The 17,722-nt window shown below is 42.7% G+C and overlaps 1 protein-coding gene across 13 annotated transcripts in view; it reads left to right on the plus strand.

Annotated features, from left to right (window-relative positions):
• Positions 1-17,722, plus strand: part of LOC125015447 (membrane-associated guanylate kinase, WW and PDZ domain-containing protein 2-like) — a 76,481-nt gene that overhangs the window by 27,520 nt on the left and 31,239 nt on the right. For all 13 annotated transcript variants that reach the window (XM_047597333.1, XM_047597323.1, XM_047597322.1 and 10 more), the window contains exons 3-6: positions 9,186-9,305; positions 13,874-14,098; positions 15,423-15,651; positions 16,944-17,023. In XM_047597333.1, coding sequence (XP_047453289.1) covers positions 9,186-9,305; positions 13,874-14,098; positions 15,423-15,651; positions 16,944-17,023 — 654 coding nt within the window. The remainder of the gene's footprint in view (positions 1-9,185; positions 9,306-13,873; positions 14,099-15,422; positions 15,652-16,943; positions 17,024-17,722) is intronic.

Consider the following 17,722-nt stretch of genomic DNA (forward strand, 5'->3'; position numbering starts at 1 on the left):
GGAAAGTTCAGAAAAATGAAGTGGCAGAACGAGGAGACATGTGACAAGAAAAAGGTGCCGTGTTAGTTGTTTGAGTTTTTTTTTAAAGTGACCAGACGTTCTTGGTTTGGATGACCTGTCCCCCAGCTATAGATGTCCCCGGAAGTGTTCCCAATTTTAGCTTTTTATGAATGAGAAAAAAATGTTGCGCGTAGACTACAATTATTACGGTAGCCGGGTATGCTGCCGTTGACATCACAGACATAGCAGTTTAAATATGTTAAAATATGAATAAATATGTCAAAATAAATTAGATTCATTCACTCACTTGCCACTTCATTAGGTACACTAGTGACAACAAATATTATGTGAATATATGTTCAGTTTTTGTTGAAACTGTGTAATTAAGGTGGAAATTCCCCTGTGTGATCATTGTGGAGGATTCGGTTCGTAGTGAATTACACATCTAAGTGTTTCTGTCATTAAGTGTTTCTAGGGTTGTTCAAATAATAGAAATATTCAGTCAGTACAACACAATACAAGTCAATATGGCTACAAGCCGCAGCCTTGAAGATGAAAACACAGCTGAATCAACAACTTTGTTATATTGAACAAATGCTAAATACCGCAATTGGAATACATTCACTGGTGTACATAATGAACTAGCAAGTGAGTGTAATTAAGATTCAGATGAACTAGTGCCTTAAAACAAACAGCCTTACCAAACCTTTTTCTGAAAAGCAGGGAATTAACAAAATTATAATCAAGCCTTTTTTCAAAATCAACTGGTCTTTGGAAAGTTTGTTCTAATTAATTCGTTATTAGCTGCTGCATTGTCAATTTGCTTTGTTAAATGAAAGAAAGTCACATTTCTCGTCTTCAATTAAATTTTATTTAATTTGCCTAGTTTAAATGCCAAACATTTATACAGCCTCTCAAATGGAAAGACTTGAAAGAACTCTCTGTATATTTGGGTTTCAGACTATATACTGTATATAAGTACATATATATATAGTATAAAGTTAACTCTAGTCCTGAGTTGATCCAGTGTTAAGTGTTTAAATCATTACAATTTCCCACATTTTTGGTGTTGGCTGTTTGTTGTTGAATAAATAGTATAAAAAAATAGATTTTCCTACTTAAAATTAATCCTCATTTAAAATATTAGATATCGATTCATAAAATCCTCTGTTTTTACATAGATGAAGAGCTGGACAAAAGCAAAGCCATGTGCAAGATGTGAACTGAGAGGTAAAACATTGTGAAATTCCTACAAATCTCCAAAACCATTTGTTTAGAAGCTGAAATATCTCAAAATGAACCTGAAGTTTGATTCTCATTCCCGCGTCTATAGTGCTTTAATCTCCCTTGAAGCTTTTGTTTAGAAATGAAGCATCGCGTTAGCTCATAGCTCAGCTCATATAAGCCCAACTCATCGGCTAATATTCGATAAGTCCGAATTTATCAGCTGGCAGCATCATTGGTAAATCTCATTCAAAGCACCCATTTAATGTCTTTAACCTGCCTTCCCCTGTTGTTTCTCAGCAGCCTGATTTGACATCCACCTCTACACCAGCTCCTCTTTTTTTACGATGCAGATCTTATCAATGTCATTGTGGTGTCATTGAAGCCTGCTCTGCTCTGTCTCAGGTTTATCCTGCTACCCGTCGGCTTTCAGCGTCGGCTTTGGGAAGGGCAGTGAGCTCCCAGAACGGAGCCATGCCGCCAAAAATAATTACTCTCAGCGCACATGTTCTCTCATCAAAGAAGTCCTTAATGAGCTATTAACACCTGTTTTATTTGCTCAGCGTTACACGAGAAGATCGCAAGTTACCTTAACTTCGCATGTCGACTGCAAGTCTGGCTCTTCCCGAAAGTAATAAAAATCCACCTCCCAGCGCCTCCAAAGCTCACAAGTTGCATCATGTTTGTTTAACATGTACGAAAAACCAAAGTGTGAGAACAGCAGTCCGGGGGGTTATTTCTATTTCTTTTCTATTTCTTATAGGAATCTCCATTGGTTGCCTGGCAACTGATCCTAACCAAGAAATAGCCTGATACAAAACTCCCACAAATAACAAAGTTATTTCTTCACTTTGTGCGTTACATTGAGCGGGCAAACAGGACATGGTGCTGACGGACAGATACTGTACACGGGTGAGCTGTTAATCTGGCTTCACAAGCTTATAAGAACTGCACCTAATAATAAAGGTTAATGAACACTGACAGACTTTATTGGCTTCCAAAGATCAAGATCAATGATTTTCATGAAGTAAATGACCAGATGTTGTCCACAGTAGCACCTTTCTCAGCTCATTCGGCCTTTAAAGTTCTCAAGATGATTGAATGTGATTCCATGGGAGACGGCGCGTATTACAGAAATCTGTAGCCCAGTCTCACAGCCGTCCCACACACGGTCCCACTGCTCGCTGCCGCCAGACTGAATCTGCGGAGCTGAGCATCCTCCCACCCCGAGAGAGATTTACTCTGGAGAGGCGACATCCACGTCCCCGAGTCCCTCCAGCCCGCAGCCTCCGTCGGAGTCAAACCTGCTTAAACACCAGCTGAATTGCTCCGAGGTAGCCAGGTGTGAGCGCTCGGTGGCCGGGGCTGTGACAGTAATTGATTGATGAAGCGTGAGGCAGCGACGAGTACAAACCGGCACCTCTGCTGAACAAAAAGACTCGACGCGAGAACCTCCGAGACCGTAACCGCCGAAAACGGCTGCGTGTCACATCTGACATAAATATTATTCCTGTACAGCTAATGTAGATGTTACCGCTTGTTACCATGGCGAGATGTGTTGTCGTGGTAGCAGACGCTCCTGTCAGAGTGTTGCCATGTTGCGTCGCTGCATCTGTAGCCTGGGCTTTGTAGTGTAAATAAGGATGACTGTGTTTGTGTGCTCAATCATACCTCTCCTATAGACCTGCTGTCACACTTCACATCTGCCAACCGGGAAGGAGAACGGAGGAGGAGGAGGAGGAGGAGGAGGAGGATGAGTGAGAATTTGACACCTAAGACAAAAGTACGAGACAGAGCTTGAAGGAGAGTCAAAAGAAGAGAGGTGGATAATGAAGGGAAGGGGGAATGGATTAAAAAAGACAGAGTGTGTAATAGGGACAGAGAGCACGGAGGAGCAAATGGATGGAAGAGCGATGAGGTAAATTGGAAACAAGAGGACCTAGAGAAAGGGAAAGGATAATGGCGGAGGCCAATTTGAAAAGATGGACAGATAAAGGGATAGATAGATGGACAGCTGTATAGAGTGAGAAACCAGCAGATGCAGGCATTCCTGACACTCCTCTCTTCTCTCTTGCTGCTGTGTTGCTCTGCTCTCTCTGTGTTAGAAAGTATTCTGGGTAAACAAGTTCGGGGTTTTTTCAGGACACTGTGGCTGTGACTGTCTGTATTTTTTGTTTATACCGTTGCAAGATGGTGACTTCAAACTAATGTTCCCTTTAAATTCCCCCTCGGCTAACTCCAGAATTATATTACATTTTTTACAGCTGCACCGCTAAATTGAATAGAAAAATCTTAAGTCTCATGTAAGCCTTCGTAGATTTTTAATGTTAAACACTGGGAGTGGTTGGGCTCCTTTGGGTTTATATTGGAATCGGGAATGCTGAAAAAAGTGCGCTCGTTTCTTAATAGACTTATCAAACCATCCAGCGGGGTCAGAAAGGTAAAACGAATGCTGCACATGCCAAATAGGTTGCCCATTTAGACGATAAATGTTTACCTGAAGACGGGTGTGCTACCACATCTGTGCCCGTGTGAGTCCTCCTTATCAAGTCCACTTGGGGATTATTGTGAAAGCGTGTCAAGCCTGTTCACCTTTCACGGAGTATTTTTAGTTACCGTTAGACTCGCTCTTACATCAGTCTCGTAAGAAATTCGCTCAACTCCCAGAGCAGACTGGTGGCTGTGATGGATGAGACGCACAAACCAAGAGGGGTTTGTGAGACAAACGCAGTCGGTGTGTATCCGCACAGAGACGCGGAGCTGGAGGCTCAGCTGGGACCGCGCGTATCCAGTTTCACTCACCGGGGTTTGTTGTTCAGTCCAATTACTGCGCAACTGCCCCGTGTTTTATAATGACAAATACATTACGAATACTGTAGCTGTAGCGCTATGCCTATATATTAAAGTATTAGCTATTAATATGAAAGTCGCATAAATCAGCCCCTCCCTTCATTCCTCCTTGTTCCCACACTGAGGCCGTATCATTTGACCACCTCCCCCCACCCTTTATCATTATGATAATCAGCCCATCTGTCTTCTATTTATAGCTCTGCTTCTTCCTCTGGGTGACTTCCTGTCTAATTATACAAACATTTGTATTAATACATACATTAATACATGTGTACTCTCAAACACACTTGCAGGCTGCTGCGGCTGCACGGTGAGGTTAGCCCGTCAGGCCTTCTCGCTGTCACCTTCTCTGCCGCTGCCTCTTTTTTTGCCTTTCTCTGCTTGCCACTCTTCTGCCGCTGTATTATTTAGCAAAGGCTTTTGTCCCCTTATCATCCGACACCCAGCTGAGTTATTTCAGTATATCAGCTTTTTTAGCCTCAGCTCCAAATGGACTTTCCTTGTTATGTTTTTTACGCAATCTCTCCCTCTTTCACTCCTTCCCACTGATGTGAAAATATTCCGTGGCGCTCGGTTGACGTGGTTTGAGGCAGAAACCGTCTTCGCCCGCCACAGCGGCAGCACCGGAGCTTTTCTTTGCCCTTATAGATTTAAGTCATTTAAGCCATAAATCTCTGTACCGCTCATACTGCTACTCGCAGCGTCACCTCTGAGAGGTTTGGCTACACTGGCAGATTGCGATGCAAAGACCCTTTTTGGCTCACAGTTGACTTTATCCTTTATTAGCGAGAGCATGACATCCAATCAATAGCGGCAGCAGCAGTGGTGCTTTTGGCTCAGGGTGAGCGTTGCTGCCTTCTCTCTGTACCTTCTGCAGCTATTTTATACTTGAACACCTGTGTGGTTTGCTCTGCTTTGTCCAACCCGTTTATTAAAGTACTGTTTGTACGACAGTGTACAAAACAACATAAAGAGAAAAATCCCCTGAACAGGACTGAAGACATTTTGGCCTCCGTCCACAAGAGTCCACCAATAAAAAATATATATATATTTTTTTTATCATTATTGGCTTCTACCTGGTCGTTTTCGAGGATGAGAAAAAGGAAGTTCCCTACATTTAAAGATAGATGAAGATAGAGGAAGGTAGCAACAGGAGCAGAAGGAACACAGTATAGATTTTTTTCTGTGAACAATGTTCTTTTTTAATAAAAAGAGGTGCTTCAGAGGTATTTAGTCGGAGCGGGAGGGAGGAGGTAGAGCAGATAGCGAGGCAGAAAAACAGGTAATTTGCTAAACCACTCTGAACACAAATGTGTGAAAAGGAAGGAAATGAAAATTGAGGGACGGTCTCCCTATCTGCCTATCTCACGGCCAGATGGTGGATCGATATTCCCAGCTCAGATCCAACAAAACCCTCTCTCCCTGCGTCTCTGTCTCTGCCTGGTTGGCGTGTCCAGTGAAGGAAGCTGTGGGAGAAGGCCATCAGCAGGTCATCAGTATTCCAGCCGGCTCTGCCTGCTCTGGTGTGGGCAGCAGAATAATTTCATTCTGATCTTACAGATCAATAGCTGTACCCAGCGGAAGGCGACCGGCCCCGCCTGGCTGGCTGAGCTGCTGCGGCGTTCAGAGCAACAACTACGCATGCAGTAGAGCGATGCTCCGAGACGTTTTAGTCCGAAATGCACATTTTAGATGCTTTTTAGCCTTTGGTCTCATTGTAAAGGTCTGCAATATCTTTAATGGATGGGGGTTGCATAAAAAAATAACCCTTCAATAGACAGATTTAGTGTTAAATATATGGACTGGGCCAGAGGAGAGAGGATGAATCAACTCCTTGCTATCAGAATATAAAACATATAAACTATAGCTTGAACTATCAGTACTTAAATCAGTACTTCTGACATGAGAAAAAAAAGATGAGTAAAATAAAGTATTTGCAAGGATTGCTGTTTTTTTTTTCTTTTTTCTTTGATCAAATACTGTGTGAATCTGTTTAAATGACGTATATACAAGTATTAAGTTTTACATCAATTGCCTGGACAAGGACCATAATGAACAGGATTTTTATAAACAACATTATGGGGGTGTTTGGTTTTGCCCCTGCAAAACATCTCTCCCCTCTCGTTACCCACTAGCCACTAGCGCAAACACAATCTTGCGGTGTTAATAGTACAAGTAAACAGAAATGTGAATGCAGAGGTTATTAGTAATTAGCTGTGATTGTTTAGCACGGTAAGGGGGTGTGAATAGTGACTGATTCTTGTTTTTATTTTATTTATTTATTTATTTTTTAAATGAAAAAATGTCTATTTTACAGATTTTAAGTTGTGTCTGACTTTACATCACTATACTGCTATCACACAACTCCTAACACCACTATGCACGTTACATGCAAAGAGAATATGAGCTCCAACCTCCACTTCCCCGCCGGCCATAGTCTTAAAAAACCCTGTAGAAAACACTGCATTAACTCACTGACACAAGCCTTGATTTATATCCACGTGCAGGTCAAAAACAAATCCTACGTCTATAAATTTAAATTTCTGTTCAAGCTTAATCTACAGAAACATCTTCATCTTCTGACTGCGGTGTCAGATAAATCCATAATAATAGTTAAATATATTGAGCGGTTTGGAGCTCTTAATAAACGACACATACAGCCATGCCCAGCGTATTCAACAGCCCGAGCGCTGATCAGAGTCAGGGTACATCAGATAATGGGACTCACAGAGATACACACACACACAAACACACACTCATACCTGTGGTGTTGTGGATTTACGGTGTCCTGCAGAGCTGTGATCAGCTTGGAGAGAGGATTACCGTTGGCACATGGGCATTTTACCACCATTTAGAGTCACAAAGACAAACCATCAATACACACATTTAGACACGCAGACTCTAAGATGAGTAGAAACACACCTAGTCAGTCAGTACACAACGTGGCGACGTTGGACAGTTTTATACTCGCGCTGTGGATGTCTTACGGCCTGGGCATCACTTGCGTGCTCATTAGGTGTTGCTAAGCTTCCATCTTTTGCTCCCAGTAGTGAAGTAAATACAGTCGAGCATGTTCAGTAGATGCACTACAGGAGTAAAGTGGTGACAGACGATCAATAGAGATCTAATGATTAAGATATCACACTCTGGGGAAGTTGGAGGATGCTGCAGTCCCCTCTCACTCTCTGTGTGTGTGTGTGTGTGTGTGCCATATGTGAGAGCACAGCACATCATCCACCTGCTGTTTTAATCTCCCACAGCTCACACTTCTGCTATGACACTAGCAAGTGTTTTACAATCCTCCATTCATACCTCAGCATTTTTTGGGGGGCTTTTCGCAACCAGAACTGCTGATCACCTTTTCGGATCTGTTCACTTGGACCATCCGATACGAATCGTACACCTTCTGCCTGGTCAGATCAGTGTGACTTAGCTATTAATCACGTGGACACGTGGAGTCCTGGGAGGAGCTCAGAGAGTGGGCTCCCCTCTTCACACCAGACCAATGGCTGTTTTCAGGCATGATCGATAGAAAGCAGGGATCAACACCAGCGGACTTCACTGAGCCTGAGCTTAAAGTCCACTTGGCAGAGACACAAACACAGCACCTCATTAAACTCAAAACTCCCAGCGCTGCCATCACACAGCCGAGTCTCGCCGCCGCAGCCCTGATGGAGATCTCCAGAGCGTTGATGCAGGAAGTCTCTAATTGCTGCATGGTAATGTGGCGCCTCTGCATTCCTGCTGTTTCGACAATAACCCAATCGGCACAGCATTGTGTGCTGTGCGAGGAGGGTTGAGTTTGTTTTTTTCGTTCGTTATCTACGGAGGGTTGCGGGGGGGCCTGGGGGGCCTATCCCAGCTGTCACCGAGCGAGAGGCGGGGGTACACGTCGGCAGTCTATCGCAGGGCGAACGCAACCACTCACTCCTACGGCTCATTTAGGATCACCAGTTATCTTAACGAGCATGTCTTTGGATGGCGGAAGGTAGAGATCGACTGATACATTGGCCGGATGATATATCGGGCCGATATTTGCGTTTTTGTACTGGTATCGGTTCATGTGTGGGTGCATTCACTGGTACTTTTTTTTTTTTCCACCGGCAAGATTTGCAGACAGGCGCATCAAAAGGCAGCCCTGTGCTGCTAGAAACACTGCGGATCCATGCAGCCCATACATTGCCCTTCCCCCACTAACAGAGTGCGTCTTTTAGTTATTTTTTTTAATGGTTACCAAGCGCACATCTATTTACTGTCACATTACAGTCATTAGCACCAGCCCAACTTTCACTTGCGTTGTTGTTAAGTAGGAGTTTGCTAGCTATCCCCCCTGCTTGTGCTTGTGCGACCACTTTTTACCCATTTATTTCTATACATTAAATGTTTTTTTACATTAGAGTTCAATTCATGTTCATGTTTTTGGCTTAATTGAGACTTGTATCATTTTTATCATGTAAATGGAGGGACAAAAAGCAGAATCAGCTCCAAGTATCAGCTCAGAAAAATCTGCAGTACGTATCGGCCATCGGCCAATGCTGATGTAAAAAAAAAAAATCTGTATCAGCCCTAAAAAATCCATATCGGTCGATGTGTAGTGGAAGGAAGCAGGAGTACCCGGAGAAAACTCACAGTGGCCCAATGAAAACATACCAACTTGGCCTGAATTCAAACATGGAGCCTTCTATCTCTGAGGCATCAGCGCTAACCACCGCATCACTGTGTCGCCCTGAAGTTTTGAGTTATGCCGGATAAAACTACCATATTGATCCGCTCATTACTAAAGCAGCACCAGATGGTCTTGAAGGGACTGAATGGCGGCGGTTTTCTGTTCGAGCTTGCTTTCCCTGTTCCTCTCTAGCTGTCTCTCACTGTCACTCATGCACAGTTGTGTGAATGGATTTGGCTATCACAAGCGATGACTCCTCCATCAGCCTCTTCTGTTCCATTTCCCATCGCCTCCTACTTCCTCTCATAGACTTCGTGGCCTCAAATCTGCCCTTCTCTTTTCCGTCCAGCCCTTTTTTTCTTTCTCCGGCTTCCTGCCTTTTCTTCTCAAGTGCCCTATTTGGCTTGAATGACCTCTCTTTTTCTCTTCCTCTCTGGTCCTGCAGGTACCACCAGGCAGCCTAAGGAGGGGGAGGTGCCAGGGGTGGACTACAACTTCGTGAGTGTGGAGCGTTTTATGGAACTGGAGCAAAGTGGAGCCCTGCTAGAGAGTGGAACCTATGAAGGTGAGCTCTGGGAGCTGTGCAGGAAATATTCTGTGTCTGTGAGATCAGTGCAGGTGCTTGGGGAGTGAAAATGGGTCTGTATGCTTCAGGAGACGTATTTTGCTATTTTTATCATTCATACCGTCTTATTTTGGGACTCTCTTTATCTTTACTTGATTAACAGGATGTGTCAGGTGATGCTCTCATTCACAGTTCAAGTAAACAGACCTCGAAAACCGATTTGTGTTAGAGCTTTCTCTTGAACCTATTGAACGGCTGGTTGCTTATTCCGGTGTGTGTGTGTGTATATGTGAGATGGACGAATGCCATTTCCAAGACATGTCAAGTCTGTGCATCTCTGCTTTGCTACACCGTCAGGGATACATCTACAGATGGGGGGGGGGGGATTTGCTGGTTCATTTGCCCAGAAGCAGTCTTTGTAAGCATGTGCGCCTGAACACACTTACACGACTTCTGTGTGTGACCGTTGGCGTGCGCGGACTACGGGCACACGCATGTGTCTGTTTCCATTTCGCTTGTGCGTGTCACCGTTGTGCGACATGCACTATGACTGCGTATGTTTCCCTTAATGCAGAGCTTACTTATGCCCACTGGGGAACGTTGTCTCTTTCTGGGTGGCTGCACTGGAGGTGCTGCAGCTCTTTTTGCGATGCATATTAATATGAGAGAAGAGAGGAAGAAGCAATGGAGGACAGGGCGCAGATTTAGAAGTCAGTGACACTGGGTGGTGATTGATAGATGGAAGTAATTTATTTATAAATGACCTTTTAGTTGGAGTAATTCAAATGTTAATACGAAGTGATAAGTGCACTTCCTTTAATTTCTACACTAACATTAGAGTTGAGACAGCAATGGAGATGCCCTCACCTGGGATATTTGTCACTGTAACACACAATGTCTTTGTTTGGCAAAGTACGACTTTGATCAGACCACCACGCTGTCTAAAAACTTTGAACCAAAAAGCAGCAGCAGGATGGATTGTGCCAGGATCTGAGCTAAAAGCAGTCCCACATGTTTCTTATCCAAAGTGCAAACCACCGAGCTGACAATATTTTGCAGAAGTAGGATACCAAATTGTATTATTGTTATTGTTAAATAGCTGATCCCATGTGTGTTGATGTTATAGTCGTATTTACGGGAGAAAAGTGGATAGTTTTATTAAAGGAAACTGAATCATATTTGGTCTTGTGTTTATGCAGAGACAAAAACAAAACAAAAAAAAAATCACATTGTTTGTCCATGAGAAAAAAAAAACGGGAAATTAAGTTTTTAGCCTAGAAGGGAGGTCATGAGACCAAAACCTGACAGATACAGCGTATTGCATGTGTGAATGTTGAGTGTGTACAAGGCTTTGTGCACATAATAGCTCACATATGTATGTGGTGAGGTAGGATGAGTCATGGCTGAAGGTGGATATTGAACTGTGCAAAAGCCAAGATGCCTTCAGGCATTTCCTTTTTAAAATCAGTGTGGTTTTCTGGCCTAAACTTATCTCGGGATGCTTTGTGTTCTCCAAAGCATCTCTTCAGGTTGTCTTTTTAAGCTGTCACAGGTGGGCGCTCGGTGCTTATGCAGTTTCATGTTCGTGGTCTTTGTTTACATGTTCCTGTGTGCACACATTTACATTTTTGACAGGATGTGATAATTCTGTCTGGGGCGCAGCAGGGGTAAGTGTTCTTATTAAGGTGGCTGCAATAGATTTGTTTCTAATATCCATCCGCCTCCTGCTGTGATCAGAGTAAACCGACGTCTCTGGACGTTTTACTGCAGATCCTCCTTTTGTTGTTTTTTTTTCTTGTTTTTGTTTTATTTCTGCCTCCTTCCCTCTTCTTTGCTCAGCTGTTCTCTTCTCTTTGCTTCTGTCTTGTTCTTCTTTTTTTTTTTAAAAAAAAAAAACCCACAGCTCTTTGCTTATATGGGGATTTTAAATGAAACATCTTTGCGTCTCACTCACGCTCACACAGTATTATTTATACATGCAGTATCTATATTGATAAGAAATCACAGAAATGTCAAAAAGAGAACAGCGTTCTCCTCTGATTTTTGTTTCTACAGTCAGTAACATTGGGGTGGGTGTATAATGACAGACATCCAATGCTATTTCTGTTTGTTGGTTTGAATCATGTGCTTTTGCCAGCAAACACGCAAAACCTAGAAAATCTGGACCTATTCACTGTCATGTAAATGGATCAGTCATAGGCAGTGTATAGGTTGAAATACAATAGCAAATCTAAGTGCTTTAAAAAAAAGGAGATGGTAAAAAGCAAAGCTATATGAAATTGCTTTAATGTAAGAAGTGTTAGAAACAGAAACATACTCAAAAGGAGGACGCATTAAGTATTTAAGGGGGAACATATGTGTTTTAAACCTGGATTTAAAGGCGTTCGAAGTCTAATATCATTTGGACGTTTGTTTGAACTCTTTGGTGACTATAAGTCTCCAGCAGATCTTCAAAGCTAGTGCAGAAACCTGAGAGCTGTGTCATGTGTTCACTTTTTACTTGGAGTTATGACTCAGCAGCAGCATAGGGAAGATATTTTCAGTAATCGGACCTACTGGAAATTAAAGCATGGATTAGTTTCTCTAAGGGCAGTGACACGGCAAGCTGACAGTCGGCCGTTTTTACGTCCGTGGCTCATCGGCGAGCGTCTGTGGCTCTCGGTTTTGCGGTATGTGCACAAATCGGACCCCTGTCTCGAATCTTTCCGGCCGATTAAGCGCGTTGAACTGTTGGCAGAACACGATCTCTCTGTGAAAGTCTGTTAAGCTCAAAGATCCAGCGTATGACGAGAAGAACAAAAGCAGACGAAACGAAGTTGAAGAGGCACACAGACAGATCTTCTCCTTTTACATCTTTATTTCATTTAATTAACCGTACGCCGGCTGATCGGCACGATTCAGGAGGATTCAGGAGAGGCCAAATCTTTTTCTTTCTTTCAAAAGAGTTATTTCCTTTTACGCAAGCACAAAACGTAAATGCTTGCTTGGTATTTTCAAGTGATGCTACATTCTGCTCACGTAATTCTTTGGTAATTCTTCAGTGATGGTTTGGTTTGTGTCTCTCTGTCTTAAGAAGTGTTGTTTAGTCTGCTCCTTTGTAGTGATGCAGGATTACGTAGAACAAAATACCTTGAGAATAGCAAGTATTTGCAATTTTGTATTGTACACATATAAATGTTCCCAGATATGAACTGAATGCAACCTTTAGACGTCCTATCAAATGAACCATTTATAGACCACAAAAATGCAAAACTGCTAGTTAGAACATGACAGAGACACATAGCTATCATTATGCTCTAAAAGCATCATTATGCAGAGAAAGCGCAGGGACAGGTTTTCCTTAACTACGAAAACACTGTCTTGTCTTAAAAGAGGACACGGCCTGTCCTCGGGGACGTGTTTATATTTGGAGTTTTCCCATTTAAGGAGTAGCAGAAATCTCCCCTGAAACCATTAAGGACACTGGCAGCTGTTGGGGAAGCTTATGGCTATTATTAAAACTCATCCCAACTTTAACTAATATGCTATTCCTCCCGCTAACTGTGTAATAATAATTCTCTAAAGACTCATGTCTGTCCAACGCAACAGTTGTAGCTGTGGAAGAGTCACGTTGATTAGAAAGAACAGACAGATGTTTTGGGCTTTGAGAATCTGCAGACTAGTGAGTCGGATGATTTAGCTCCGAGGCAATGAACAAAAAAGCAGTATATTCAATAGTAGCATGACAATGAACATCTTAGTCATCCTAAATGTGGCTCTAACCATTAAAAGAAAAATCCATGTCCACCTTGACCAGATATAAAAGAACTTGTGTGACTCAATTTTATATATTTTTTTTAATTTCAGCATAAGGTAGAAAACACTTTTAGTAATTGGCTGCAGCCTTTTAGTTTGTAGTTTGCATAGAGTAACTGTGACCCATCAACACAAAGGAAACTATAGATACAGACTAGAAAGTCAGGACAATTCTGCAAAATTGTGACCTTGTGTTGTGTAATATGTTAGAAAACATGTTTTTTTTCTTGGAGGGACTGAGATGAATTGAAAGATGCCTTGAGTGACTCATCTTCAGGATTGAGTGGTAGAGTTAGAAAAGACTTGGTCACATTGAATTGCATGTTGGTGTTTGGTATTGTTGTGTAGCCATAATTGTTTTTTTTTTAGTCTTTTTCGCTTTCTTATAGTATATACTGTATAAAAGTGTATTGCAGTTGAGCCATTTTTTTCTGTGCTTGTGTTTTGTTGTGATGTAGAAGTGAGGAAGGTTAATTATAAAAACAGGTTTTCTTTTATCCCAATTTACTGTGCTGGCGTCATTGCTGTATTCCAGGAGACAACAAAAACGGATTCATAATTCAGTCATGATTACAGCACGCAGAAATGACTGCGCTCCGCTCAGACAGCTGTGTGTTGAAAGGCACTGGTTTTGTTTCAAAGCCAAATCAGCCCACAAGCGGCGGACGTCCGCTCTCCCTGCCAGACTGTGCGTTACATCACCTGAGATCCCTCTTCAGCAGCCCTACATGTGGCCTCTAACACGAGTTGCGCTGTGCCCGTCTGCCCCGCAGATAACTTCTACGGCACTCCGAAACCTCCAGCGGAGCCGTCCCCGGCAGCCCCTCCTCTGAATGTGAGTGAGGCCCTGCTGCCCGGAGCCCGGCCAAGCGCCCAGGGCAAGAGAAAGAGGAACCAGTCAGTCAGCAACATGGAGCAACGCGCCAGCCTGGAGCCGCCTGAGGAGGAGGAAGAGGAGAGTCCGGTTGTCAACGGCAACGGGGTGGCCATCACACCAGGTACTGTGGGATGTGACAGAAAAAAAAAAAAAAAGATTTTCTATATTTTTGTACCACATTTTTCATCCACTCATGACTGAAATTAGATTCACACATGGTCTGTTAATGTGGCCATTGAGACGTTTTAGCACGTTATATTTAGGCGAGAGGAGAATCTGACTCAAAGGTCTGGACCGTCCTCTGGGTTATTTATTGTTGTCTCGGTGGTATGATTGAGTCAAACCGGAGAAACAAACCGGCTGTCATAGCAATCGTCACCAAACCTTCTTACTTACTGGCCCGTAAGGGTAAAACTGAGTCTCTTTTCTCCTTTAGTATAGTTTCATGTCTGCAACAAACTGTACCCTGATCAGTTATTAGCGGTCTCGTGAGCGTGAACAGGTTTCCCAATAACTTTATGTAACAGACTGCACAAGGGCACCTTAATGCCTCCGCTGTTGTCACCGGCCACAGTCTCATTTTGGCTTCAGCTCCCGTCTCTCTGTCCCCTCATTTCTCCGTCTCTCCGCTGTCTTTCTGCCACTGGCCTTTGTCCTTGTTTCTAATAATACCCCAACTCTCCCCTCTTTCTTCTTCCCCTCCTCTGCTGTCCTCATCCTGCCGACCTCTTGCTGTTTCTTGCTCTCTGCGGTTCTGTCCCTGCTGACCTCTCTTCTCTCCTTGTAGTCTGTGTTGTTGCAGCATGTCATATTCATTTTGCCTTGTTCTCTTACTGTCATGAGTTTGCTGTTTTTACTGTAACAGAAAAAAAAAAAAAACAATAATCCCTCAGTAATTTAAAAAAGAGAATACCTTCTCACCTACAACTTGTAAAAGAAAATGCCACTATTACCAGATCTGGTAAAGATACAGAAGATAGAGTCAGTCTTTTTTTTTTCTTTTTAATAATACTTGTGAATGTTAATACTTTGACTTGTCCGTGTCTTTTGCTTGTTCTATGTCCCAGTAGGAATATTATAGAAACATGCACACAGTTTGGTATTCTCCTCCTCGTCCACTGCCTTAGAGGCCACCAGCTTTTCTTTTCTCTCCAAAAACCTTTGCTCATGATTCTGACTCAGCCTCTGACCCCTAAAGTCTTTCTCTGTTTCTCAAAATCTGACATCCCTGTTTTGTTTTCTCTTCATGCTCATTGTCCTCAGACTCCATCTCCCCTCCCTCCCTCCCTCCCTCCCTCCCCCCAGTCTCTCTCCTGGGGGTTCATAGCTCCGCAGTCGCTTGGCTCTGACTCATCATGCATGGTGCACGTAGCGTGTGCATTCAAGTCTGCATGTGTGTACGTGACAATAACTGTGTGTGTGTGTGTGTGTGTTCGGGCCCACAGAGTCCAGTGAACATGAGGACAAGAGCACAGATGCCTCTGGGGAGGTTGCTGTTGAAGCGTCCATCCTGGCCCCAGCCACTGCTGAGCCCCCAACCGAAGGAGAGGAGGGCCCAAAGTCTCCCTCTAAATCCCCCACCAAAGTTCCAGATGCAGATGAGGAGGAGCTGGGTCCTCTGCCTGACAACTGGGAAATGGCCTACACCGAGAAGGGCGAAGTTTACTTCATCGAGTAAGATGAAGCCTCTTGCTAAATATTAATACGCAGCTACTCTGGTGAAAACAGATGCGTTCTAACATAACAGTCCTGCAGTGGATCTTAAATTCATGAGTGTTATGATTTTCGGCATTCGTTTAGAATAACTGAGAGAGTCTGTGTTTTCATTTTGTTGGCTGTGGTTTGTAAAACTATTCAATTGTATTGTGTTGTATTGATTATTTTGACAACGCCGCTTTTTAGTCACTGGACTAATCTTTTGTGTTTTATTCAATCCAGTTTAACAGCAACACAAACAACATCCTCTAACATGAGTCCCAAAGGAGGGCGTTCTATTACAGGACTGTTGTATTAGCATTACTGAATTTACTAAAGTTTTGGCAAGTGACTTTTCAGTTTTATTCAACTGAATGAACTTTTAACCGGCACTGTATCCCAAGGTATTTGGGATTAGTAGGAACTAAGACATATAAAAACTAAGCATTAGTAGTAGTAGTAGCAGTAGTAGTTTTTGAAAAAAGCCTCTATGTTCTCATATATGGACACTGGGATTATTTCATTATTTTTATTACAACAAAGTCCCCCAATGTGTGACAAAGTATAAAACAGTTTATTTTAATACCTGAACATGAATGTGCAAAGAATTGTCAACAATGAAATCCCAATGTCCTCAAACGAGTACTTGCTAATTAGCAACATTGTAGCTTGTTGCATCATATCAAACTACAAACGTTAATAAGGACACGTTATTAGAATGAATGAGTCCACTTATGAGGACAACAGGTTTAAATGAAGCATAATAAGGTGCGATAAAACCTAGAACTTAATGCCCCCATATAAGGACACAGGGTCTTGTGAGGTTAAAAAAAAACAAAACAGTGTGTTATTTTGTGTGTGTCCGTAGCTGTGACAGCGAGTGTGTTTTATGTATAATTTACTAATGGTTAGAAACAAATTCAGCGCATTGCACCTCTTAAAGTGTACCTACTTTAAAATCATGGTTTATGTATTGCTGTGTGTAGACTATATAGCTCTGATCTCCGTTGAATAATTGATGTGACTTTGTAGTACTAACACACACACACACACAGACTTTTACCTTCCTTTCTCACCCTCAATAATTAGTGACAGAGGAATAATTAGTCAATTAATGGCCGTTTACTTCTCTTATAAATATTCTTGTTCCTCTTTCCCGCACACACATAAGTCATTCTCTTATCCCGGCTGTCAGTCAGTCGGTGACCTGAGTTTGCACCCGTTTCCTCTTCGTCTTCTCTTCATCCACACGTCTCTTTCTTCTTCTGTAGTCACAACACCAAAACTACGTCGTGGCTTGATCCTCGGCTTGCTAAGAAAGCGAAACCACCAGAGGAATGCAGGGAGGACGGTGAGTCTGAACAAGCTTTGTTGTTCTCTTGTTATCTTTAGCTCACGTTCATCTGAGTCAAGCTCATCTGTGACCGTGTGTTTGTGTTGTTTCTTCATTTCCTGCTGCTCGTCTACCTGTGTTGTCTTTTCCAAACCTACTGTTCACAAAGAGTACGGAAATACTCAGCTGTTTGAGGCGATCGTTAGTCTGCCGCTGGTCCCAGCGTTCACTCGTATCTTGAATAAATGAAGTGATCAAGTGTATTAGAGGGGCATACAAGCAAACCCCATCAAAGATACATTGCTTATAAGGCTGCTAGTTTACAGGAGCATAATGGAACGACTGAAAACGAATGTTTTCTTGTCTAGAATGATAAAAACTTCCATTAGCTTTATAAATGGTGGAAGAAGTTCATTTGCTTTATTACTGCACTCAACATAAAAAGCACCAACAGATGCACGGCAGCAGCAATGGTGGAGACTGTGTGGGTACATGAATGCCAATCCTTCTCACATTTAATTATGTTTTTTTTTTAATGGACTTGGTTAAGGTACAGACACACCAAATTAAAGCATCAAAGACCTACCGCCTTCAAAGGATGACAGGAAGAGCTACTATTAGCTGGGAGGCTAGGAAACTTAGAAGAGCTGTTAATGATGCTGATGATCTACACTTCATTTATTCTAGATGATGAGGTAGTCGTGATGATATTTGTGA

Source organism: Mugil cephalus, chromosome 10 (assembly GCF_022458985.1).
Source record: "Mugil cephalus isolate CIBA_MC_2020 chromosome 10, CIBA_Mcephalus_1.1, whole genome shotgun sequence".
NCBI lineage: Eukaryota > Metazoa > Chordata > Actinopteri > Mugiliformes > Mugilidae > Mugil > Mugil cephalus.